The 24,984-nt window shown below is 43.5% G+C and overlaps 2 protein-coding genes across 2 annotated transcripts in view; one reads left to right on the forward strand and one right to left on the reverse strand.

The window, feature by feature from the left end:
- Positions 1 to 11,763, reverse strand: part of LOC139155672 (mitogen-activated protein kinase kinase kinase kinase 1-like) — a 33,964-nt gene extending 22,201 nt beyond the window's left edge. The window contains exons 1-7 of the mRNA XM_070730914.1: positions 11,582 to 11,763; positions 8,209 to 8,266; positions 7,140 to 7,230; positions 6,633 to 6,697; positions 3,521 to 3,576; positions 1,602 to 1,649; positions 1,134 to 1,176 (exon numbers count right to left, since the gene is read on the reverse strand). Coding sequence (XP_070587015.1) covers positions 1,134 to 1,176; positions 1,602 to 1,649; positions 3,521 to 3,576; positions 6,633 to 6,697; positions 7,140 to 7,230; positions 8,209 to 8,266; positions 11,582 to 11,692 — 472 coding nt within the window. The 5' untranslated portion in view covers positions 11,693 to 11,763. The remainder of the gene's footprint in view (positions 1 to 1,133; positions 1,177 to 1,601; positions 1,650 to 3,520; positions 3,577 to 6,632; positions 6,698 to 7,139; positions 7,231 to 8,208; positions 8,267 to 11,581) is intronic.
- Positions 11,764 to 13,810: 2,047 nt separating this feature from the next.
- LOC139155674 (eukaryotic translation initiation factor 3 subunit K) lies at positions 13,811 to 22,949 on the forward strand. The gene is made up of 8 exons (XM_070730916.1): positions 13,811 to 13,959; positions 15,069 to 15,167; positions 16,116 to 16,236; positions 17,709 to 17,783; positions 19,716 to 19,782; positions 20,203 to 20,280; positions 21,262 to 21,387; positions 22,800 to 22,949. Exons 1-8 carry the CDS (start codon positions 13,901 to 13,903, stop codon positions 22,829 to 22,831), a joined length of 657 nt encoding a protein of 218 aa, XP_070587017.1. The 5' UTR covers positions 13,811 to 13,900; the 3' UTR covers positions 22,832 to 22,949.
- Positions 22,950 to 24,984: the final 2,035 nt, after the last annotated feature.

Below are 24,984 nucleotides of genomic sequence, written 5' to 3' on the forward strand. Positions count from 1 at the left end.
TCTCTTCTTTCTTAGATATACTTTACTACGAGTATCTCCTCTATAACCTTCATTATATGTTTACTATATATATGCCCAATATAACTCTACATTGTGCAATGGACAAAATCAATCAATAAAATCAATAAAGGAAGCTCCTTTAGCTCCTTCGCTTCCCCACCGTCCAATCAGAGTCGAAGAAACTTCTGGGACAAGAAGCGAAACGTCTTCAGAGAAAAACAAGAAAATCCAGTTGTCTCTTGTGAAAAAGCACGTTTGAGATGGCATGCGCAAGTGAATTCCTGTGTTTTGTGCATACACGGATGGCACGTGTGCTCACATTTCTGGCCATAGGTGAGGACTGCCTAATACACACTGAAAAATAACAATTCAGAAGTTCACACATAATGCTAATGCAGAATTTTGAAATGCTTCCCACTGAGCCGAGCCCTAGTGCAGTGTTTTTCAACCAGTGTGCCGTGGCACACTAGTATGCCGCGAGACATGATCAGGTGTGCCGCGAAGCTCAGAGAGAGAAAGCAAGAGAGAAAGAAAGAAAGAGAGAGAGAAGGAAAGAGAGAGAAAGCAAGAGAGAAAGAGAGAGAGAAAGAAAGAGAGAAGGAAAGCAAGAGAGAGAGAAAGAAAGAGAGAAAGAAAGAGAGAGAGAAAGAAAGAGAGAAAGAAAGAGAGAGAAAGAGCGAGCGAGAAAGAGAACAAGAGAGAGAGAAAGAAAGCAAGAAAGAGAGAGAAAGAGGGAAGGAGGGAGAGAGAGAAAGACATAGAGGGAGGTAGTGAGGGAGAGAGAAAGAGAGCAAAAAAAGAGAGGACGGAAGGAAGAGAAAGAAAGAGGGATGGAGAAAGAAAGAGAAAGGAAGGGAGAGAAATAGGGAGGGAGAGAGAAAGAAAGCAAAAGGGAGGAAGAGAGAGAGATAGATTTTTTTTTGTCCAAACTTTTTTTAGCTCCCACCCACCCACCTGCTCAATGTGCCCCAGGGTTTCGTAAATGTAAAAAATGTGCCGCGGCTCAAAAAAAGGTTGACAATCACTGCCCTAGTGGATAGGATTTTGGGGCTATGTGATGCCCACGGACCTTTCCAGATAAGGTGGCTGAGGGTAACTAGATTAAAGAAACAATGTTCAGATAATGAACCTACCCAGTTTTACTTCCCCCTGGTCGTTGAGAAGAATGTTAGCTCCCTGAAAGGTGAACAAACAGCAAAAAGGAAGTGAGACTTAGTCAGAGTGAAATGGACTGACGTCCAGAGGGTAACAACGCAACAACTAGACAATATTCCCAATTCCCAGGCTCCTGTCTCCCTATCTATTGGGAGTTCCAATTGTACAAACTGCTTTTGCAGCTTGTAGAAACCTTTGTAAAAACTGCTTCTGCAAACAGTTTTCAACTTTTCCACCTCATTTTGTGACTGCAGGCTGGCAAAAATATATGACAGCTATCAACTTTGCTTTCGGTTATGTATCTTTCTTCCAATGTAAAGACTCCAGGCTAACACCTGCCTTGACTCCACCAGCTCTTCTCCTACACTCTGTCGGCAACTCATTTTCTCAAGAGAATCTGGAGACTGACAATAACATAAGAGAAGGACAAGCTTCGTAACTCTCACCTTTATATCTCGGTGGATCTTGCCTTGTTTGTGAAGATAAGACAAACCCTGGAAGGATGGAAAAAATAAAACTTATATCTTGGTTGTCTTTGAAATATGCTTAATATAACAACCTAATATACGGGTAAGTCTTTGACCAAAATTTTGGTTGCTAAACAAGCCGGTTAAGTTAGTCATACATAGTTTAAGATCTTTCTTGTCCACGGTGAAGTGGATTGCTGCAGTTGTTAAGCGAATCACACATTTGTTAAGTGAGTCTGGCTTTCTACCATGTTTCCCCGAAAATAAGACAGCGTCTTATATTAATTTTTGCTCCCAAAGATGTGCTACGTCTTATTTTCAGGGGATGTCTTATTTTTTTCCAATGAATTGTATTCTGTATCCTCCTGCAGCAAAAACGCATCCAAACCCGTAGGTGCATGTTGGATGTGTTTTAAATCTTACTTCCGGGGGATGCCTTATATTAGGCAATTCTACGAAACCTGCCCTGTGTCTTACTTTCGGGAGTGACTTATTTTTGAGGAAACAGGGTACAGTGGTGCCTCTACTTAAGAACTTAATTCGTTCCGTGACCAGGTTCTTAAGTAGAAAAGTTTGTAAGTAGAAACAATTTTCCCCATAGGAAACAATGTAAAAGCAAATAATGCATGCAAACCCATCAGGAAAGAAATAAAAGCTCGGAATTTGGGTGCGAGGAGGAGGAGGAAGAAGAGGAGGAGGAGGACAGTCGCTGCCCAGAGCGAAGGGAGCGTTTCTTTTCTCTGGGCGCTGACAGAGGTTTATTCCCTCTCCAAGCGCCCAGAGAAAGGAAAATTCTCCCTTTGCTCTGGACTGCCAAAGCCTCCTTAAGCGCCACAGAAAGGCTCCTCTGGCAGCCCCGAAAAGCCCGAGATGGCCAGGAATGGAAACATAGAAACATAGAAGTCTGACGGCAGAAAAAGACCTCATGGTCCATCTAGTCTGCCCTTATACTATTTTCTGTATTTTATCTCACAATGGATCTATGTTTATCCCAGGCATGTTTAAATTCAGTTACTGTGGATTGACCAACCACGTCTGCTGGAAGTTTGTTCCAAGGATCTGCTACTCTTTCAGTCAAATAATATTTTCTCATGTTGCTTTTGATCTTTCCCCCAACTAACTTCAGATTGTGTCCCCTTGTTCTTGTGTTCACTTTCCTATTGAAAACACTTCCCTCCTGGACCTTATTTAACCCTTGAACTTATTTAAATGTTTCGATCATGTCCCCCCTTTTCCTTCTGTCCTCCAGACTCTACAGATGGAGTTCATTAAGTAAGCCATCTAGAATCCAACTGGAGTTAGAAACATAGAAACATAGAAGTCTGACGGCAGAAAAAGACCTCATGGTCCATCTAGTCTGCCCTTATACTATTTTCTGTATTTTATCTTAGGATGGATATGTGTTTATCCCAGGCATGTTTAAATTCAGTTACTGTGGATTTATCTACCATGTCTGCTGGAAGTTTGTTCCAAGGATCTACTACTCTTTCAGTCAAATAATATTTTCTCATGTTGCTTTTGATCTTTCCCCCAACTAACTTCAGATTGTGTCCCCTTGTTCTTGTGTTCACTTTCCTATTAAAAACACTTCCCTCCTGGACCGTATTTAACCCTTTAATATATTTAAATGTTTCAATCATGGGGGAATGGCAGGAAACTGGCCGGGCCTTCGTGATGCTCTCAAATTTCCTCGGAAATTTTTCCAGGCTCGGGTTCTTAAGTAGAAAATGGTTCTTAAGAAGCGGCAAAAAAATCTTGAACACCCGGTTCTTATCTAGGAAAGTTCTTAAATAGAAGCGTTCTTAAGTAGAGGTACCACTGTATTTTTTAAATCTTCAGGCCGAAGCTAACACATTTCCATCCTTGGGAAAAATGGGTGTCCACAAATGTCTACTCACGTGTAATGTTTCCCGGCAGATGTAGGCAATTTGTAGCTCTGACAAGGCCCCCGTGACTGAAAAGCAACAAGGAGACAGTGAACACCACTTTCCATGCTGCAATCCAGCTGCCTGTATATCGTGTGCCTTAGTTAAGAGAACAAGCAAACCTCCACCCCCACCCATCTCTGCCCTTTGCTGGGAGGCTGTGTGTCCAGCTGACTTTCGACTTTATTAATTTAATTAAATTCCCATCGTCCGTCCATCCACCCCCCCTCAAAGAGATGCAACTGCAAAAGGGAGGAAGTGAAGAAACGGCGAGAAGCATTAAAAATGAAAACAAGAGAGCAGTGTTGTGGTCAGCCCGTTATCATGCAAGTTGTGTTTGCGATGCTTCTCTGCCCCCACTTCTGAAACCAGAAGGTGGAGAGACCGAGGCTTCGGTACCCCACAACAAGGACAAACTTGCATTAGCCGTTGTCCACACGCCCTTTTTGTTTGTTTCAACTTTAGTCCATTGCTCAGCCCTTCTTTGCATGGAGCTTCCTGAAAACAGAAGTTCTCCTGCTACCTTTCGCCCCGAAGGATGGAACCAGGAGGGTCAAAAGGAATTTAAAAAAACAAACAAACCAATGCACGATCAAAAATTGGAATTTGCTGCCTTGAGATGGACCAGGTATCTTATCCAGCAGATCCTACTACGTTCTTTCATACTGCAACAGAGTGTTTGATGTTGGAGCTGGGATGGCTTTGGTGGTAGATGGAATTGTTCCTTGGATGGTTCTCAAAAGAACCATCAAAGGAACCAAAAGATGGTTCCTTTGATGAAGTCTCAAAAGCTCCCAGATGGGTCACATTGGCAGCAACATCTCCAGGGTTGTGTTTGGAGGCTTCTCCGATGAAGAAGAGGACAAACATGGCTAGCCAGAAGACGTCTTAGACCGACAGAAGACAATATTTGTAGCTCAGGGTTGAACTGTGGATGTTCTCTGAGCTTGATGGCTTTCTCGTAGACGTTTCGTGAACAAACTAGGTAGTCTCATCAGCGCAGCTTCTTTAGAAGATCTGAAGATTGGGGGATTGTTTTGGAATGCTCCCCTAAGCTAAGCGCAAACCTCAACTTGTAATTATATTGAATAAAAAAGCAGAGAGGTCACAACCAGGGAACCTCTCCTCTACCCCATCCCATTAAATTTCTTTCTTGCAGTGCGTTTTTCCTACTCATTAGACTTATAGTATATGATCTGATATAGTATATGATATACTATATGACTTTTAGTGTAGGAATGGGTGAAAAATAATCAAGGAGAGAAGCAATTTAGAACAAAGGGAGAGACAAGCAGTTAGAACAATTGATCTGTGGAACAGAAGTTGCCTCCAGAAGTTGTGAATGCTCCAACACTGGAAGTTTTTAAGAAGATGTTGGATAACCATCTGTCTGAAGTAGTGTAGGGTTGGACTAGAAGACCTCCAAGGTCCCTTCCAACTCTGTTATTCTATTCTATTCTATTTTCTATTCTATGTTCTATTCTATTTTCTATTCCATTCCATTCTAATTCTATTCTATTATACTCTACTCTAGTGGAGGGTTTCCTGCCTAAGCAGGGGGTTGGACTAGAAGACCTCCAAGGTCCCTTCCAACTCTGTTGTTGTTGTTGTTGTTGTTGTTGTTGTTGTTATTATCAACTTATCACAGGGTAATTCCTCCAGGCAAATTAACAATTCTGCTTTCAAGCTGGTAATGAAAAGTAACAAAACTTTGTGTTTGTCCAAGAAACCGGATGCGCACAGTAGCTTTGTGTCCTACATGGTTTGCTGCTGTCCTTGTAAGCAGCAGAGGACACAACTCTGAAGTGCGAAATAACGTAAGCAGACTGGGAAGGGGGAAGTTTGCAACCTAACCTAAGCCAGCTGAACAATGTGGCCCTCTTCCTTTGAAGCAGGTGCTACTGATATGCTAGAGAAAGCCAGCAACCGCACTCGGTTTCACTTCTGTTGCAAAAAAAAAAGAAAAAAGGGATGCTTAATTATTCGGTTGTACTTCTTCCCTGACGAACTTGTGAACCTGGCACCCAAAGTAACATGCTTGATGTGCGTGTGTGTGTGTATGTGTTTACGTGTGAGAGACGCATCTTTCCTTCTCTCTTAACAACTGTACATAAATTTGCATTAAAAACACTTTGGGAGATAAGAACGAAGGAAAGTTCCCTACGGTCTATGTTTGAATACACAATGAGAGAATTGGACGGGCCTTGGAGGTCTTCTAGTCCAGTGTTTCCCAACCTTGGCCACTTGAAGATATTTGGACTTCAACTCCCAGAATTCTCCAGCCAGCGAATTCTGGGAGTTGAAGTCCAAATATCTTCAAGTGGCCAAGGTTGGGAAACACTGTTCTAGTCCAACCACTTGCCCAAGCACCAGACCCTACAGTCGTGATGGCGAACCTATGGCATACGCTCTACAGGTGGCACATGGAGCCATATCGGAGAGCATGCAAAGCGTTGCCCTATTTCAGCTCCAGCATACATGTAGACACTAGCTAGTTGATTTTTGGCCTTGGGGAAGGCCGTTTGGCCCTCCCAGGGCGTCCAGGGGGAAAGCATTTTGAAATTCCCTGATATTTCCCTTTAACTTGCGATCAAGTTAAGACGCGGTCGTAGATGACGTCATACCAAACGGCTAAGCCGTGGAGAAATATTGGTAGCTGAGGAAGCAAGTTGTGGCCACAGTGATGCTCATTTTTGCTAGACTCTGCCACTTGACTTTTTAACATGATTTTCCCCTGACTTTTAAACATTTTAATACAGTTTGGTTTTTACCCCTGATTTATTCAGGTCTTTTCACGAATTCCCTGACATTTCTCGAACTGCTGATTTCCCTGATAATTCCCTGATTTCCCAGTTTTCCTGCCTTCCAGAGGCTTCAGTTTGGAAAACGGGCGTCCAGTTTGCCTGGGGCTTCAGGAAGCTTCCCTGAAAACTACGGAGTGCGAAAAACAGCACAACGGGCAAACCGGAAGTCCATTTTCCGAACTTCCGGTTTGCCAGTTTGGTCATTTTTTTCCCCACCATGAATTCTATAAGTTCATCTTAGGAAGTGCAAATGAAATTTGTCCTTTCTTCTTAGCGGCTACCTTGATAGATGTCTTGAAGGGAACCTCCTGCACAGAATTCCATGCAAATCCACAGCTTCTTAAACCTGGAGGGAGGAGAGAAAGAGCGTTCGTGCGGGAGGAGGTTGAGAATGGAATGAAGGAGGCGGAGGAATTGGGGCCAGCTGTCCAGATTGCTGACCGAGCCTTTTCTAATCATAGCAAAAGCACTTTGGATTTATATAACCACGTCAAGGGCTTCCCAGCCCTCTCTGAGCGGTTTGCAGAGTCAGCATCTTGCCCCCAACAATCCAAGTCTTCATTTTCCCGACCTCGGACGGACAGAAGCCTGAGTCTAAAACTTAAGCCGGTGAGAATCGAACTGCTGACAGTCGGCAGCATTAGCCTGCAATACTGCATTCTAGCCACTGCGCCAGCACAGCTCCATCGCACAACAGTTTTGCATCCCATCCAGCCACCCCTTTCTCAAGGCAGGGAAATACAGTATTTACAACAGAATCGTCCCATTTTAGAAGAAGGATTACTCACCGGATGTAACTCCCATAGTACGCGACAATGTTGGGATGTTTGCAGGTTTTCACCATCACGATCTCTTGTTGGATAGCCACACAATCATCATCTGGGCCAAAGGAGAAGGAGAAAAACAGGCATTTTAGGACTTAGGGGTTTAGGATAGAAGGGAAACGAGCTCTCCCTTCTAGCACTGATGATGTTACCTAGTTGGGTAATGAAATGTCTAGAAGGAAATGTCTTCATATCAACCCTGAGCTACAAATATTCTCCTTTATTGAAACAACTGGATCTGAGCTTTCCAGATGTTGCAAGGCTTCGATGGCCAACACCCTCACTCAGGGATGCATTCCTACCGGTGTGCTAGGGTGCGCCATTCCGGTAGCATCCCACAGATTGTGCAATTTGCACATGACTGCTCCGTTGCTGTCTTTGCCGGTCCGTCAGGCGGTACCATCATTTTTCCCCAAAATTTTGGGGCTTTTTTGCTTTCTGCGCATGCACAGAAGCAAAATCTCACGAGGGGATGCTCGCACGGGTGAGATTTCAGAGGATTTTTCAGAGGAAATGTGGGTGACCTCCGTTGGCCGGCAAGGCAGTTTGTTAAGTGAGTTTTGACCCATTTTACGAACTCTTTTGCCACAGTTGTTAAGGCAAATCATTGAAGCGGTGAAGCGAATAATGCAGTCGTCTGGCTTCCCACGTTATCTTTGCTTGTTGGGAGCCAGCTGGGAAGGTAGGGGGTTTCAGCAGGTTCTGACCGGTTCCGGAAAAACCGGTAGCGGAGATTTTGAGTAGTTCGGAGAACCGGCAAATATCACCTCTGACTGGTCCCCACTCGCATCTATTCTCTGCCTCCCGAATCCCAGCTGATCGAGAGGAAATGGGGATTTTGCGGTACCCTTCCCCTGCCACGCCCACCAAGCCACACCCACCAAGCCACACCCACCAATCCATGCCACGCCCACCAAGCCACGCCCACAGTACCGTTAGTTTTTTAAAAATTGAATCCCACCACTTTTACACATGGCTAGCTGGGGAATATAGGCGAATATAGGTTGGGAGCTATTTCTTTTTAATTGCTCACCTGCTTCCATCTTTACAATTTTGATGGCAGACAGCTTCCCCGTTTCTCTGTTCCTTGCCTGAGAAGGAGACAGTGACCCAAAAGTTAATTTTTTTTAAAAAAAGTTTAATTTTCCAATTTTTTTATTTTTGAAGGCAGGAGCGGGAGGGAGAAAATTTATTTAAATCGAGCAAAGGGAACTACAAAAGGGGATAATGATCGCCTTGGCTCAGGAGCCGAGTTTGAATTCTCCGTGCCTACTCCACCTTAGTTGGTTTTGTCAAACGATGTTTCTGCTGTCAATTTTATTTTATTTCTTTAAATCGTGGCTTTCTCTGACATCTCCCAGTTTGGAAGGAAGGGAAAGTAAAAAAAGAGGAAGCCAGAACCCCAGCTGAAAACGTTTTGTGTATTACTGGTAGAGGACACAGCTGCTGCCATCAGCTAGTTTTTTGGGGGTTTTTGGTATTATTATTATTATTATTATTTTCATCCACATTTTGTGCTGTTAAAGCAACATTTTTATGTTTTGTAGGCAGCATTGGGAGTCTTCATAAATTCCTGGGTGAAACTGTCGGAGAACAAAACATGATTTATTTATTTTTTTGCAAATACAGAGCAAAGAAAGGCTTTTAAGCCTGTGTAATTATGTAGATCTGGCCAAACACAGAGGCTTGCTTTGATTACAGGGGTATAAAAAAAACAAGTAAATTTAAAAAACAAAAGAAAAGTTATAATAGTAAATAGGAAACTTTATATACTTACGTATAAGTATATAAAGTATATAAAGTTATATAAACTTTATACTGGGGTGGCCTCCCACTGCCATCTGTGCAGCTATGAGGAATCTTTACAGAGAAGCCTAAAATTGCACCAATTAAAACTGAAATTCACAGAGGATTGTACAGCACAAGGCTTCCATTGGTAGGTGAAGTGATGAATAGAATAGAATATCAACAGAATAGAATATCAGAGTTGGAAGGGACCTTGGACGTCTTCTAGTCCAACCCCCTGCTTAGGTAGGAAACCCTACTTCACTATTTCAGGTCAATAGTTATCCAACATCTTCTTTAAAACTTCCAGTGTTGGAGCATTCACAACTTCTGGAGGCAAGTGGTTCCATTGATTGATTGTCTTTTTTTTCCTTTCAAAATAGAAGCATTCTATCTTTCCTTAAACAGGGCGTCAAATATCTCTGTGTACCAATCTTCTATAACATCATTCACTTTAATATAATTCTCTACTCTTAAAATTATAGTATGCTCAACAATTGAACATTATAATCCTATTCGTTTTCCTCTTCGCATGTCTTCTAGTAAAAATAATAATGTTGATTATCCTCATTATAATATTGACAAATATAATCTTATTTATACTTTTACCGGTAATTAATTGTTCTCGCTGTCAGGAAATTTCTCCTTAGTTCTATGTTGCTTCTCTCCTTGATTAGTTTCCACCCATTGCTTCTTGTTCTACCCTCAGGTGCTTTGAAAAATAGCTTCATTCCCCCTTCTTTGTGGCAACTCCTGAGATATTGGAACACTGCTATCATGTCTCCCCTGGTCCTTCTTTTTATGAGACCGGACATACTCAATTCATGCAATTGTTCTTCATAGGTTTTAGCCTCCAGTCCCTTAATCATCTTTGTCGCTCTTCTCTGCACTTTTTCTAGAGGCTCAACATCCTTTTTGCATCGTGGCGACCAAAACTGAATGCAGTGTTCCAAGTGTGGCCTTACCAAGGCCTTATAAAGTGCTATTAACATTTCATGTGATCTTGATCTCTCCCTCTGTTAATGCAGCCTTGAACTGTGTTGGCTTTTTTGGCAGCTGCTGCACACAGCTGGCTCATATTTCAGTGGTTGTCCACTAGGACTCCAAGATCTTTCACACAGTTGCTAATGTTGAGCAAGATACCATATATATTGTCCCTGTGCATCTTGTTTTTCTGGCCTAAATGTAGATCAAATAATTTCTGCTTTGAATCAAATACGATTCTAAACAACCACAAGGCTCAACCTTGGCATTTTTAAGATTGTGGACGTCAACTCCCAGAATTCCCCAGCCAGCCAGACTGCTGGGAAAATTCTGGGAGTTGAAGTCCACATGTCTTAAAGTTGCTAAGAGTTAAAACAGAAAGTCAAACTGATTCAATTCAACTGCAAACGTCCCTTGGGGTATGGTAAATTAACACGCTTTTTAATGGCAACAGCTCACTTTGAAACTGATTCTGCTCTCCCAGCCTAATGGATCGGGTGATTGGAACCAACTTAATGAACCAATCAGTACGAGCATTCGAATTAAATCAAACCAAGCAACAGATTCTGATCAGAACTTGGGAGATATTCTTACATTCCCTAAGGACAGCCATATAAATCCAGGGATTGCCTAACCTTATGACTATTTCAAATATGTTTAGGAAAGAAAAAGAGAGAGGGAGAGAGAAAGAAAGAAAGAAAAAGAAAGAAAAAAGAAAGAAAGAAAGATAGAAAGAAAGAAAGAAAGAAAGACCATCAGGAATAATGTAAGAGTGTTTTTATCAACTACCTTTTTTTTCATTTTGCAGACTTGTGCCTTTTTGGCTAAATCCATTATCAGTTAATAAAATGATTTGATGCAATTTGTAAGAGGGCTACCAAATTCTCCGGCCTTTTAATAGGTTAGTGGAGTGGGTTGGGGGATTGTAAACAGTTAGTCCTGGCAATTCAGTCACTCCATCCTATACCTTCTTGTCCACATAAAGCCGATTAAATGCAGCCACGGATGGAGTCGGGGACTCGGGCCACTGTTGAAAATCAAAGAAATCTGCTCTTCTGTATTTTTATGCCTGCTTCTCCTTGAGGACTTCACCCAAAACAATTATAGTACATTTATTGCTGAACCATCAGAATAATCTTCCTTATGCGTTATTAATTACAATATAACTAGGATTTTAATGCATTGCAAACAGCTGGAGATGCCTATTTATTTATTACACTAATAATTTTTATTTTATTTTATTTATTTGTTTTGTCAAGTAAATATTGGCGGTATGCAAAGATATAATAATATTCATATACCTGATACTAGTAAAAAAAGAAACATTAGGACAGGAGATGGAGGGCATGCTGGTGCATTTATGCACGCCCCTTAATAAAAACTTTAATAAAACTGATCTTAATAATATCTTGTGGCCCAAAGTTCCGCAGACTAATAATATTAACTTGTTCTTTTTTCTTTCTTTTTTTTCAACACCCCCTACCATTGCACCTAGCCGTGTCTTTGAAGCCTGGTTTAAATCTGTTGCGTTTGCTAATGTCCAGAACAAAACCATTTTAGCTACTCCCGCAGCTGAAAAAAAAAAGGTGCCCGAGCAGCACCCGAACCCAAACCCCGTGCAGGACGATTGAGGTTACCTTGTAGACTTCCCCGTAGGTCCCTCCGCCAATCCGCTGGAGAAGTTCAAAGTCCTCTTGAGGGTTTCGGGTGGAAATCTCTAGCTGCGCTGCTCTTTCTCGAACATCCATTGTTGAGGGTTCCCCCCCTGGTGCAAGCAGAAGAGCATAAACTCTGCACGCGTGTAGGCGTCGTGTTCTTCTGCTGTGGTCAGGATACGGGTGAAGTGCTCAGCAGGGTTTCTGCTTCCTGATTTGCAGCGTGATTAATGTGGGCGAGCAGATTGCTGGGGCTGAAGGATGAAGGGCCTCTCAGCTGATTCCAGAACCCATCGAGACCCTTCTTGGACTTGGGGGTGTGGGTGGGGGTCTTTCCAACCTGCAGGTTGCCCCAGATCTGTTCTTAATCCTTAATCACAATCCTTTAATTAAAAAAAAAAAACCCATTCTGATTGGTGACCCTTGAGTTTCCTACCACACTGCGGGGGAAACGGAAAGGGTGCGCACTTAGAATGGTGTGGCCTCAAGATCAGGCAGGTTCCAACTTTGTGAATGTTTTGGGAAGGTCCTCCAGAGCAGAATAACAGAATCACAAGGGTTGGAAGGGACCCGGGGAGGTCTTCCAGTCCAACCACCTCCTCCTCCTCCTCCTCCTCCTCCTCCTCTTCTTCCTCTTCTTCTTCTTCTTCTTCTTCCTCCTCTTCCTCTACCTCTTCCTTCTGTTTCTTCTTCTTCTTCTTCTTATTATTATTATAATTATTCGCCCATGTTTCTTCAACACTCCATGGCTTGCATTGGCTGCCGATCAGTTTCCGGTCAAAATTCAAAGTGTTGGTCATGACCTTTAGAGCCCTACATGGCATTGCACCAGATTACCTCCGGAACCACCTGCTACCGCACGAATCCCAGCGACCGATAAGGTCCCACAGAGTTGGCCTTCTCCGGGTCCCGTCGACTAAACAATGTCGTTTGGCGGGACCCAGGGGAAGAGCCTTCTCTGTGGCGGCCCCGGCCCTCTGGAACCAACTCCCCCCGGAGATTAGAATTGCCCCCACCCTCCCTGTCTTTCGTAAACTACTCAAGACTCATTTATGCCGCCAGGCATGGGGGAGTTGAGATATTCCTTCCCCCTAGGCCATTACAAGTTATGCATGGTATGTTTGTGTGTATGTTTGGTTTTTATAAATAAGGGTTTTTAGCTGTTTTATTATTGGATTGTCACATGCTGTTTTTATCATTGTTGTTAGCCACCCCGAGTCTATGGAGAGGGGTGGCATACAAATCCAATTAATTATTATTTATTTATTATTATTATTGTTGTTGTTGTTGTTCTGGTTGTTGTTGTTATGCGCAGAAGCGGAGTTTTGCACCGACTTGCACACGCCTGCCTGCCGGATGGAAATACGCCCACGCCGGTCACCATGCACGCCAGAAATCCAGAAAACTAACTGGCTTGGGGACTTCAACTCCCAGAATTCCCTGGTCTGCATGACTGGCTGTGGAATTCTGGGAGTTAAAGTCCACACGTTTTAAAAGTGGCTAAATTTGGACAACCCTGCGCTAGAGCATCCTGAAGGCCCCGTCCACATCCCTGATGCCCTTTATTTATGCATTTATTTATTTATTGGATTGTATGACGCCCCTCTCTTTAGACTTTGCACCACTGGTAGGGTTAAGAAAGCCCTTGGAAGGTAGGGAGGTTGTAGCAGTCCGGGAGGGCTTTCCTGCCCTCTCCACTGGTTGGCACTGCCAGGGGGCATGGAGGTAGCTGAGTAGAGAAGAAACAGATTGTGTAATGCAATCTACAGCCCCCTCTGAATGTATTAATTAAAGTTTGGAGTCATTCATAAACTTTTGAGGTTATTGCACGCAGCTAGGATACATTTGGCGGTAAAGAAAGCAAAGCAAGTCCCTAGCCCTCATTGTCAAAAAGCACATGCTTTTTACAAGGAGGCGGGGAGTGTGTGTGACGACTGATAAAGGCGGGGCGAGGAAAAGGCGGCTCTGTTTTTTTTCCTCAACCAAAGCGGACTTCAAATCCCACAATGCAGTATATTGGCTGGGCCCAAGGGAGGGAGCCTATTCCGTCCAAGCAGGGGCCGGCTGAGGAATTCTGGGAGTTGAAGTCCACGCATCTTTTAGAGCGGCTGAGGTTGATACTGTATAGCGCTTCTCGCAAACGCCGGCCTTCACTGCGCACGCGCTCGTCAGGTGTGGTCCGCAGACCTCCGGCAAAGCCTAGAGTGGAAACAGAAGTAGGCGCCTTGGTAACCGGAAGTGTTCCTCGCTTCGCTTTTTCCGCTTCCTTTCCGGCCTCCCCCTTTCTTCGTCTCCTCAGCCATGGCGGCCTTCGAGCAGATGCGGGCGAGCGTCGGGAAGCTGCTGAAGGGAATCGACAGGTATGGAGAGCATCGATGTCGAAGCGGTCCCGGGACCTGAAAACCTTTAGCCAGGAAGCTCTGGGAGAGGGTGGCACTCTGCTCATGCTCAGGGACCTCAAGTCTTCCCCAAGTTGGCAGCATTTCTGCGTCTCCCGCGTCTCCTTTTAGCTTAAAAAATGGGATTTAGGGAGGAGAAGAAGGAACGGAGCGGAAGGAAATTGGTTCTAATTCCCAGTTTTTCGATTTTTAAAATCAAACTGAGGGTTCTGCCTTTCCCCATCATTTATTTATACAGTATATTTATTCAGTCAGTCAGTCAATCCAATACACAATACATTTGCCTTCAGGCGGTTGGAATGGGGACCACCAGGAGATTCCGATGACAAAATGAGGTTTTGAGGAGCTAGCATTAGATGAATACCATCTACCTAAAATTATATATTAAGAATGTGGACTCAACAAGGCATCAAAAGAATAGTACAGAAATATGCATATTCAGCCAAAAAAAACAACCCTCCCAGTTATAAAAGATAATGCTTTGCTTATAGCACAGTCTGTTACTTATCATATGTGCGGAATTTCTCTGAGTAGAGCAAGGTATTTTCCCAAATTAAACCGTGATTCTGTGGATTACCATCATGATCAATTATATTAGACTGGTCTATTATATGATGTAGATTGATAGGTCATAGATTGATCTATGAACCTAGATGGGGTAGGAGTGCGTGTGTGTGTGTTTGGCTGGAGTCCCTATTAATGTTTTTATGCTGTTTTCTGCATTGTTCTTATTTATTGGAATCCACCCAGAGTCCTTCGGGAGTGGGCGGCATATAAGCTTTATTTATTTATTTATTGGATTTATATGCCGCCCCTCTCCAAAGACTCAGGGCGGCTAATAGCAATCATAAAACAGCGTACAATAATAATCCAATATTAAAAACGATTAAAACCCATTAATATAAAAAACCAAACATACATAATGAATGAATGAATGAATGAATGAATGAATGAATGAATGATGCCAATGCGTGGAAGCCAGCTTCTTGTCCCTGGTTATCTCTGCCTGCCTCCATTGGTCCTTAAGGATGTCCTTCCTGACAGCTGTTCCATCTTTTCCTGAATTTCAGATACAATCCAGAAAATCTTGTCACTCTACAGCACTACGTGGAGACCCAGGCCAAAGAGAATGCCTATGACTTGGAGGCCAACCTGGCTGTGCTCAAACTGTGAGTCCCTGATTTATTTACACTTTTGACACTCTCAGCAAAGCACTGAAGGCAAGACCTGGGGATGAAGAAGCAGAAGGAAGCCTTATCTCCTGACTCAGGGGTGGGTTCCTCCCGGTTAGGACTGGTTTGTCTGAACCGGTAACGACTCGTTGGTGACATCATGATGATGTGAATGAACCAGATCGGTGGATGCCAGGCTGTGGGCACAGCCATCTTTTTTTAATAATATATATTTTTGAATTTATATATTTACTTATTTATTAGATTTGTATGCCGCCCTTCTCCGAAGACTCGGGGCGGCTCACAACAGCAATAAAAACAATATAGCAGTGGAACAAATCTAATATTAAAAACATATAAAACCCTATCATTATTTGAAAAACCAAACAGCACATTCATACCAAACTTAAAACAAAGTATAAAAAAGTCTGGGGGAATTTCTTTTGGGTTTTTTTGTTTTTTAAAATTTGTTTTGATTTCTCCCCTTCTGAGCATGCGCAGAAGCCAAGTTCTGGCACTGTGCATGTGGTCGCCATCTTTTTTCAGATTTTTCCCCTCACCAAATTTTTCATTAACTGCCCATGCACACGCGCCCCCATATGGCGCGAGAGGAAGCAAATTGGAATCCACCCCTGTGCTCACTTAGTTGTTGGTAAGAGGGTGAAGGGATTCTTGCTTTTTTTTATTGTTGTTTTAGTCTTTTAGCCTTGTAAATTGCCTGGAGTCAATGAGAGCGAGGTTTGAGTGGCCATCTAAATTTTCTTAAATAGTTATAGTTTATTAGATTTGTATGCCGCCCCTCTCCGAAGACTCGGGGCGGCTCACAGCAAATAAATTCTAGAGGATGGACTCTGGTTGCCCAGAAGTGGAAATGCTGTGACTTCTTGTTGGTTTTCCTGCACAAATTTGTCGGGGTTCTTATCTCGCCGTCCTTTTCTTCTCTAGGTATCAGTTTAATCCTAACTTATTCCAAGTCTCGGTGACTGCCCAAATTCTCCTGAAAGCACTGACCAACCTGCCTCACACGGACTTCACACTCTGCAAGTGCATGATTGACCAGGCTCGTGTATCCTGTTTGTACTCTAGGGTAACCTCCCCCCCAAATCCCTAGGAAAAAGAAGTGGTTCTCAACCTGGGTCCCCATTTTACCCACCTCGGAAGGAGGGAAGGCTGAGTACAACCTTGAGTTTGTTGAGAATCAAACTACCAAACTGCAGGCAACCTGACAGTCAGCAGAAATACCCTGCAGTACTGCGTTCTTACCAGTGCACCACCACAGCTCTTTGAAGTCGCTAATATTCACAATTAAATTCAGTTATAGCAGTGGCTCTCAACCTGGGGGTCAGGATCCCTTTGGGGGTCAAACGACCATTCTACAGGGGTCGCCTAAGACCATGGGAAAAGACAAATTTCCCATAGTGTTAGGAACTAAAGCTTCTATTCTGGCGCCTTGGAACATATTTTTAAAATCTGACAAATCAGGCATTTACAGTAGGAGTGTCCCTCTGACCTTGCCAATCAGCTTAAAGCTGTGTTGGGAGAACTGGCGTTAGATTTATGGTTGGGGGTCACCACCACATGAGGAACTGTATTAAGGGGTTGCGGCATTAGAAAAGTTGAGAGCCACTGCACTAGATGGAGAATTCAGTGGAGAATAATGGCTTAGACCAGGAGTGGGCCACTATGGTCCCTTTGTAACTTGTGGACTTCAACTCTCAGAATTCCTGAGCCAGCCACCAGGCTTATTCAGATAGGTGGAAGTATGATTAGGTGTACTTTAAAAAAGTCTCTGTTTTACCTGGTCAGCAGTTATTTTCTTCTTGTGCCAGATCCATCATTGGATGTTGGCGATCCTATTTTTATTAACAGCTGCAGAAAAAAAGTGCTGTTGAGTTTTGTCCAAACCAGTGTTTTAGATTTTGAAAGCCATGATATTCTTCTGCCTGGACCTCGTTTGCCTTCAATCTTTCCCTGGATGATTATTTATTTATTTATTCCATTTTTATGCCGCCCTTCTCCTTAGACTCAGGGTGGCTTACAACATGTTAGCAATAGCACTTTTTAACAGAGCTAGGCCAATGCCCCCACAATCCTGGTCCTCATTTGACCAACCTCGGAAGGATGGAAGGCTGAGTCAACCTTGAGCCGGTGATGAGATTCGAACCGCTGACCTGCAGATCTACAGTCAGCGTCAGTGGCCTGCAGTACAGCACTCTACCTGCTGTGCCACCCCGGCTATAGGTGAAGTATTTCGTATTTTTCCAGGCATCCCATCACAGGTCTGAAATATTCTAACTTTTGCTTTTAAATGGCTTTGATGCCTTCCCTTATCATCCCCATCTTTCTGATTTTGTCAACCCACCTGCAAATCCGCATTTCAAATGCTTCTAGTCTCTTCCAGTGGCTTCCTGTCAGAGACCAAGCATGGCAGTATTTAATAGTTTGTCCAGTCCAAAAGATTCTGGGGGGAAAGGGGAGGAATTCCATGCCTTTTTTTCCACCTTCATACGTAGTATTCCTTAACTCTGCTGCCGCCAGCAAGAAGAGAGCCCAATCCGTCAGATCCTATACCTGGGGGAATTGTTGGAGAACTGCCACTTTCAGGCTTTCTGGGTAAGTCAACGGTACGAATACATTCACACAGACGTGACCGATAAGCCTTCAAAATCAAACTAGTTCATGTTTACAAAATAACTACAGTGGTACCTCGAGATACGAGTTTAATTCGTTCCGGACCTGGGCTCTTAAGTCGAGCAGCTCTTATCTCGAACGACTTTTCCCCATAGGAATTAATGTAAATAATTTTAATTGGTTCCAGCCCTCAAAAAACTCACAAAGTCAGTCTAAATTATGCAGAAAGACATGTTTTAATGAAGAAATGTACATGTACATATAAATGAATAATGAAGTTTCTTTCACTTAACTTGTAAACTTTCTTAAACTTTTAAATTTACATATGTTCAACTTCTCTGCCACCCAATCCTGTAGGACAGAGGTCCCCAACCCTTTTTGCACCAGGGACCGGCTTTAAGCGATCAAGAGAGGAATGGGTGAATGAATGGACGGAGGGTGGGAAGGAAGGGGTTGGGGGTTGGGGGGATTCTGGAAAGCCCCCCAGGCCGGCAGCGACCTTTTAAAACAGCCGCGCCGTTTGCGAGCTAACTCCTGAAGCCAAACGCTAAAGGCGAACTTCCGCGTCCTGGGCTCTCAGCAAGGGGGTTGCATGAGAGACGTGGCAGTGTTCTCTCAGCGGAGGCTGGCGAAGGTGATATTCAATGTCGGGGGCGCACGGGCGGTTGCGCGCGCTCCCTATCTCCCTGCTAGCCCACTTGGAATGTGAAATTCAAAACAGCGTTGGGATCCCCCCACCCCCAGCAGAAGCCAAGGACCCCCAGAGTGGGGCGGCAGAGGAGGCGACCGCCTCTCCACTCACCAAGTGCCGGGATACGAGCTGAGAAGAGCCGGGCTGGCTTACTTTCCTTCCTTTCCTCGCTGATGCAGAGCCACTCGAACAAAGCGTCACACCCCCCTGACGCTTTTGGCGGCAAAAGAGCCCAGCGTCGCTTCAGAAGCCGCCGAAAGCGTCAGAGGGGCGCGACGCTTTGTTCGAGTGGCTCTGCATCAGCGCGGGAAGGAAGGAAAGTAAGCCAGCCCGGCTCTTCTCGGCTCGTATCGCGGATTTGAGCTCGGGAGACGAACAAAAATGTCTCTCCTCTCCCAGCTCTTATCTCGAGTAGCTCTTATCTCGAGCAGCTCTTATGTCGGGGTTCCACTGTACTTTTAATTACAGGTAGTCCTTGGGTTGCGTTCGTTTAGCCACTCTTCAAAATTGTAACAACGCCGAAATAGTGTTTTATGACTGATGCGTTGCAACTTTGCAGCATCTTTATGGTCACATGACCAACATTTGGGCACTTGGCAACCAGCATGAATTTATGAAGGTTGCAGCATCCTGGATTGTCACATGATCGCAGAATTGCAGGAAATACGACTTTAGTAACAGAGTAGTTGATGCATGGAACTCACTACCTGTGGTATCATTACCTAACTCTCAAAACTTTACTGTTAGATTATCCGCTGTTGACCTCTTCCAATTCGTAAGAGGTCAGTAAGGGGCGTGCATAAGTGCACCAGCGTGCCTACCATCCCTGTCTCAATGTTTCCCTCTTATTAGTACCTATATCATGTATATAAACAATATTAATCTACGAAAACAAATATTATATCTATGTAAACAACCAATACGTGCTTGACAAATAAATAATGTCAAGGATTACCCGTATTGCAGTCCAAGGAACATCTGTAGAATGACACATTTGTTCCATTGGTTTCTGGGAAGACACGGGCGTTGAATATGTGAAGGGTTTGTTAGGTCGATTGCAAAGGTTTTACATTATTTTTTGTGCTGCTTTTTGTTTAATCTCCTGAAACACTAAATATAGATGCTTGTGTTGTAGAAATATAGACCAATATCTGTCCTTGATAGTGTCCTAGCCTTAACCAAGACAATCTTCTCTTATTTCTGATTTTTTAAAAAAACAATAGCAAGCTCTGGATAAAAATATGAAACTCCTAGATGGGATCGTTGGATTTGAAGATTCGGTTAGAAAATGTAAGTCAAAAGTATTGCAATTTGTTTGGGAGGGTCTCAAGTAGCGGCCCATGTCCCCCCTCCTCTCCCTGCTTTATGTGTCTTTTAATATTTGGGAGGTTCTTGCAGGGTGTATGTGTCAAAAAATAAAGTCACAAGAGCAGCCACAACTGCACAATTGAAATCCTGTCCTTCTGTTGATGCCCCTGGAAGAAGGCCCTGCTTGCAGAGTTACATTGCACCGTGCTTTTCAAGTCACTTTAGTGACAAGTTTGCATCCCCCCTCCAACCATGAAAATCCCCTTCCCCCCCTAATTATTTATTGGACTTGTATGCCGCCCCTCTCCGCAGACTCGGGGCGGCTAATACTTTAAAGATCAGTTAAAATCTGTCGCCTCAACTCCAGTTATGATTCTCAGTCTCCCCTTTTTCCTCCTGCAGTCATTTGTCACGTAGTTGGAATCACATACCAGCACATAGACCGGTGGCTTCTGGCCAAAATGTTGGGCGATCTATCTGGTGAGTGGCTGTATAATTTCCTTCCCTTTGTCACGTGGGTTCATCATAATGTTTTGTTGTCCCTTGGAGCCTGTTGATATTTAGAGTGGAGGGATATGGGAAAAAACATGGACCATCGTGTTTTAATCTACATCTTAAATTGCAAAATTGTCTATATATCTGCCTACCTAGTTCACCTGGTCTGTGTATCATCCATCTATATCTACTTACCTATCCACCCACCCACCCACCTACCTACTCTGTCTGTCTATCTATCTCATCTAGCTAGCTTTCTCTCTTACCTACCTACCTATATCTCATCTCATCTATCTATCATCAATCTTTTCCTGTCTCTGTCTCTCTGTTTGTTTGTCTGTCTGTCTCTCTCTCTATGTATATATGTGTGTGTGTTTTTTTTGTTTTTTTAAAGTCGGATCACCCTGGTATATTGAAGGAACGTCACAGCTCCTTTTGCCTCTAAGCCCAACCCAGGGCCATTTCAAGGCAGTTAATTTATTCATAGCCGACAAACTATGTTCTGTACGTATCAATAACATGAAAGAAAACAATAACATGTAAGCAAAAACATGTGATACATACATACATACAAACAAACATGTCATACATACATACATACATATATATATAAATCTATTTTTTCTGTTATTTATCTATTTATCTAGCTATTATCTCTTCTATCAATCAAATTGCCAGCCATCTCATGGTTCAAGGTGACAGGACAAGCAAATGTTTAAAGTGGAAAGCAAATGAATTTTACATTTCTCTTCAGTTTTCCATGTGGCGAAACCATTCCTGGGTTCTTAGCTCTATAATTCATTTTGTTATTCCCATTCCAAATTCTCCCAACTCCGCAGAACGGTTTGGATGTTTATTCCGCATTAATGATCATTTTCATCAACTTGGAAGAAAGAGAGTTTTCTGCCGAAACGTGGAGTCCTCCCTTTCGCCCCATCCTCTTCTGACTCTTCCCTTTGGTTTCAGATAATCAGCTGAAGTCTTGGATGAGCAAATACGGCTGGGTAGAAACAGAGCCTGGGACAATATTCATTTGCAACCAGGAAGAGAACATCAAGCCTAAGAACATTGTGGAGAAAATAGACTTTGACAGTGAGTGTCTTTGCTTTGCCTGCTCATCTTCCTCCTTTAATCATCCCCTCCTCCCCCCCCCCAAAAAAAACCCCCTAAACAGGACATGACTTCGGAGCTGAGTGTTGCAATATGTAAATAGCACGTGACTATTTTCCTGACTTCCGCTCTCAGAAATTGCTGAGAAGAGCAGCTCTGAGTGTGTATTTGTCTGTGTTGTGTCCATTTGGAAGTCAGAAGCCCAGTGTAACTCTCTTCTAATTTTGGGAAGCTGTGTTTATTCTCTTTTTTTTTGACGATGAGGTCCACCATGCAGGCAAATCCTCACCACCATCACGATGTTGTGAGTTGTGAGTCAATCACAATGCTTTTGCTCCTCCCTCCACCTCCCCAGGTAGAATGACAGCCGCTGTTTAGCCACAGCTTTAAAATACCATCCATCCCTTGCATAGTTCCCTCTAAGCTGAGCAGTGAGCCATCGCTCACTTAAAAATCATCATCAACTCAGAGTTTTCCAAACCTGCCCAGAAGCCGAGAGGGAAAGAGTGAGAGGGAAGGAGAGAGAGAGGAAGAGAGAGAAACAGATAGAAAAAAAGAGAGGAAGGAAAAGAGAAAGAAAGAGAATGGGAGTAAGGAAGAGAGAAAGAAAATCAAAATCTAGTTTGAAACTAGCTCAACTATTTAAATGGCATTTTGATATTGATAGAGTTGCCCTATTGTGAGCTCACTGTTATAGACACACAGTACAGTATTTTATTTTGAAATTCTCTGAGGCAAAACAGGGTGGGTTTTTTATTTATTTGTTTGTTTGCTTGCTTGCTTGTTTGTTTGTTTATTTATTTATTTATTTATTTATTTATTTATTTATTTATTATTTCTGTGCTGCCCAGTCCCGAAGGGACTGCCGCTCAGACACTATACTTTTCCGCCCCCCCCCTCCCCCCAAAAAAAATTAGAGGGAACACTGCTTCACCACCATCATGATGTTGTGAGTTGTGAGTCAATCACAATGCTTTTGCTCCTCCCTCCACCCCCCAGGCAGAATGACAGCCTCTGTTTAGCCACAGCTTTAAAATACCACCCATCCCTTCGCTTCCCGCAACACGCGATTCGGGAATTTAAGTTCCTGGGTCTGCCATCCTTCGATTCTCTTTATCGGGAACCTCTCCTCTGGTTGTGTGGATTGTCGCTGTGCCACTGAGCGCTGGAAAGAAAGCAGTTGGGATTAATTCAGCATTTTGTCTGAGGCAGGGGTAGGCAAAGTTCGCCGATCTAAACACCCTGTGGGCCAGATTTGGTCCCCAGGCTTGAGTTTGACCCCCCTGCTCTACTGTTTGCCAGCTTGTGATCGTTTATCTGAGTCAGGCAAAGGCCGTTCCAGATTCTGATTTTCTCTCTCTTCACCACCCCATTCTCTCTCTGCTTTCTTTCAGGTGTTTCCAGTATCATGGCTTCTTCCCAGTGACACCCACCCCACTCCACCCCCAGCACTCTCTCCTTATCCACTGTGCTAATTTCAGCCCCGTTTTTTTTTAAAAAGACGCTTCTTGAAACCAATAAACACCTGTCTGGTTTGCCAATAATACACATAGCTATTATTCAGCCTTCACTTCCGGGATTGTCGGGAAATGGGCCGTTTGGTTTCATTCATAAATTTGTCAGCCGTGATTTTAAAATTATTCACAGCTACGGTGCTTTGTATTTTTGGATAACGCGTTTTATAGGTTGTTTCTGCAAATGTGATGCACTGCGCTGCGTTTTGCTGTGCTCCAAGCATGAATTAAATAAAATAACAAAGTAGAAATGGGCATGAAGCCACCCAAAGACAGGGATAAAATTGAATGGGTCCAAAGACGGACTACAAGAATGGTGGAAGGTCTTAAGCATAAAACGTATCAGGAAAGACTTCATGGACTCCATCTGTATAGTCTGGAGGACAGAAGGGAAAGGGGGGACAGGATCGAAACATTTAAATATGTTAAAGGGTTAAATAAGGTTCAGGAGGGAAGTGTTTTTAATAGGAAAATGAACACAAGAACAAGGGGACACAATCTGAAGTTAGTTGGGGGAAAGATCAGAAGCAACGTGAGGAAATATTATTTCACTGAAAGAGTAGTAGATGCTTGGAACAAACTTCCAGCAGACGTGGTTGGTCAATCCACAGGAACTGAATCGAAACATGCTTGGGATAAACATAGATCCATCCTAAGATAAAATACAGGAAATAGTATAAGGGTAGACCTGATGAACCAGAAGGTCTTTTTCTGTCGGCAATCTTCTAGGTTTAACCTGAACCACATGGGATATCATCCATGGTTCTGGACACTTGACCCACCCCTTGAAATCCAGGTCAGAGTGCTTTAATTAATAAAGCCAAGGTAAAATAATAATAAGAGTACTGTATAAAGTACAGTGGGATAATCAGATTTGTGATGCAGGTTGTGCTGTTCTTCTAATGGCCACTAGATGGGGGTGGGGAGCCAAAAGAGGATTTGACTGCTTTTTCCTCCTAGTTGTTGCCCTCTGTTGGTTGTAACTAGGGCGTGGTGGGGAGAGGGAACAAGGATTCAGGTCCAGCCGTGAGTGGGATAGCCCGGAGCCCTAGTACCCCTTCCCTCTAGACAGCTTCTTTTATTTGCCACTTTAAAAGCCTTTAAAAGGACAAAGTTCTCTAGCTCTCAGGCGGGTTGTAGGTGCAGTTATTCGCCTACAGATTTGGACTTGCAGATGCAGGAGCCACCAACGGGCATGACTCACCAGGTGTGGTTGGGAATTGGCTCCGCCCTCGAGACTGGGAGAGGCTCCGAGACAAAAGGAAGTACCTGGGGCCTCCAGGTGAGCAGGTTACTCCACGAAGCCGTCCGACCTTGATCCAGGTGGGCAGTTCCTGACTTTCTCAAGAACTTCTCTTATTTATTTTTTATTTCTTTATTTGTCAAACATATGCAAGATAACAGGTACAGGTGTAAACATGGACATGAACACAGGAAATGGGGACGAATAAACGGGGGCGGTAGGGCAGGAATGGTAGGCGTGCTGGTGCGTTTATGCGTGGTTCCCTACAGGCCTCTTAGGAATGGGGTGAGGTCCATGGTAGACGACTGTAAGGTTAAAGCTATACAGTGTTCCCTCGATTTTCGCGGGTTCGAACTTCGCGAAAAGTCTATACCACGGTTTTTCAAAAATATTAATTAAAAAAATACTTCACGGGTTTTTTCCCTATACTGTATCACGGTTTTTCCGGCCCAATGACGTCATATGTCATCGCCAAACTTTCATCTGCCTTTAATAAATATTTTTTTAAATAAACTTTAAGAAATAAACAGGGTGAGTAATAATCTAAATGGTTGCTAAGGGAATGGGAAATTGTAAATTAGGGGTTTAAAGTGTTAAGGGAAGGCTTGTGATACTGTTCATAGCCAAAAATAGGGTATTTACTTCCGCATCTCTACTTCGCGGAAATTTGACTTTCGCGGGCGGTCTCAGAACGCATCCCCTGCAAAAATCGAGGGAACACTATATCGCTTTATAGCGCTTTACAGCCCTCTCTAAGGGGTTGGCAGAATCGGTCTCTTGCCCCCCAACAATCTGGGTCCTCATTTGACCCACCTCGGAAGG

This window comes from Erythrolamprus reginae, unplaced genomic scaffold (genome assembly GCF_031021105.1).
Source record: "Erythrolamprus reginae isolate rEryReg1 unplaced genomic scaffold, rEryReg1.hap1 H_43, whole genome shotgun sequence".
In the NCBI taxonomy this organism is placed as follows: domain Eukaryota; kingdom Metazoa; phylum Chordata; class Lepidosauria; order Squamata; family Dipsadidae; genus Erythrolamprus; species Erythrolamprus reginae.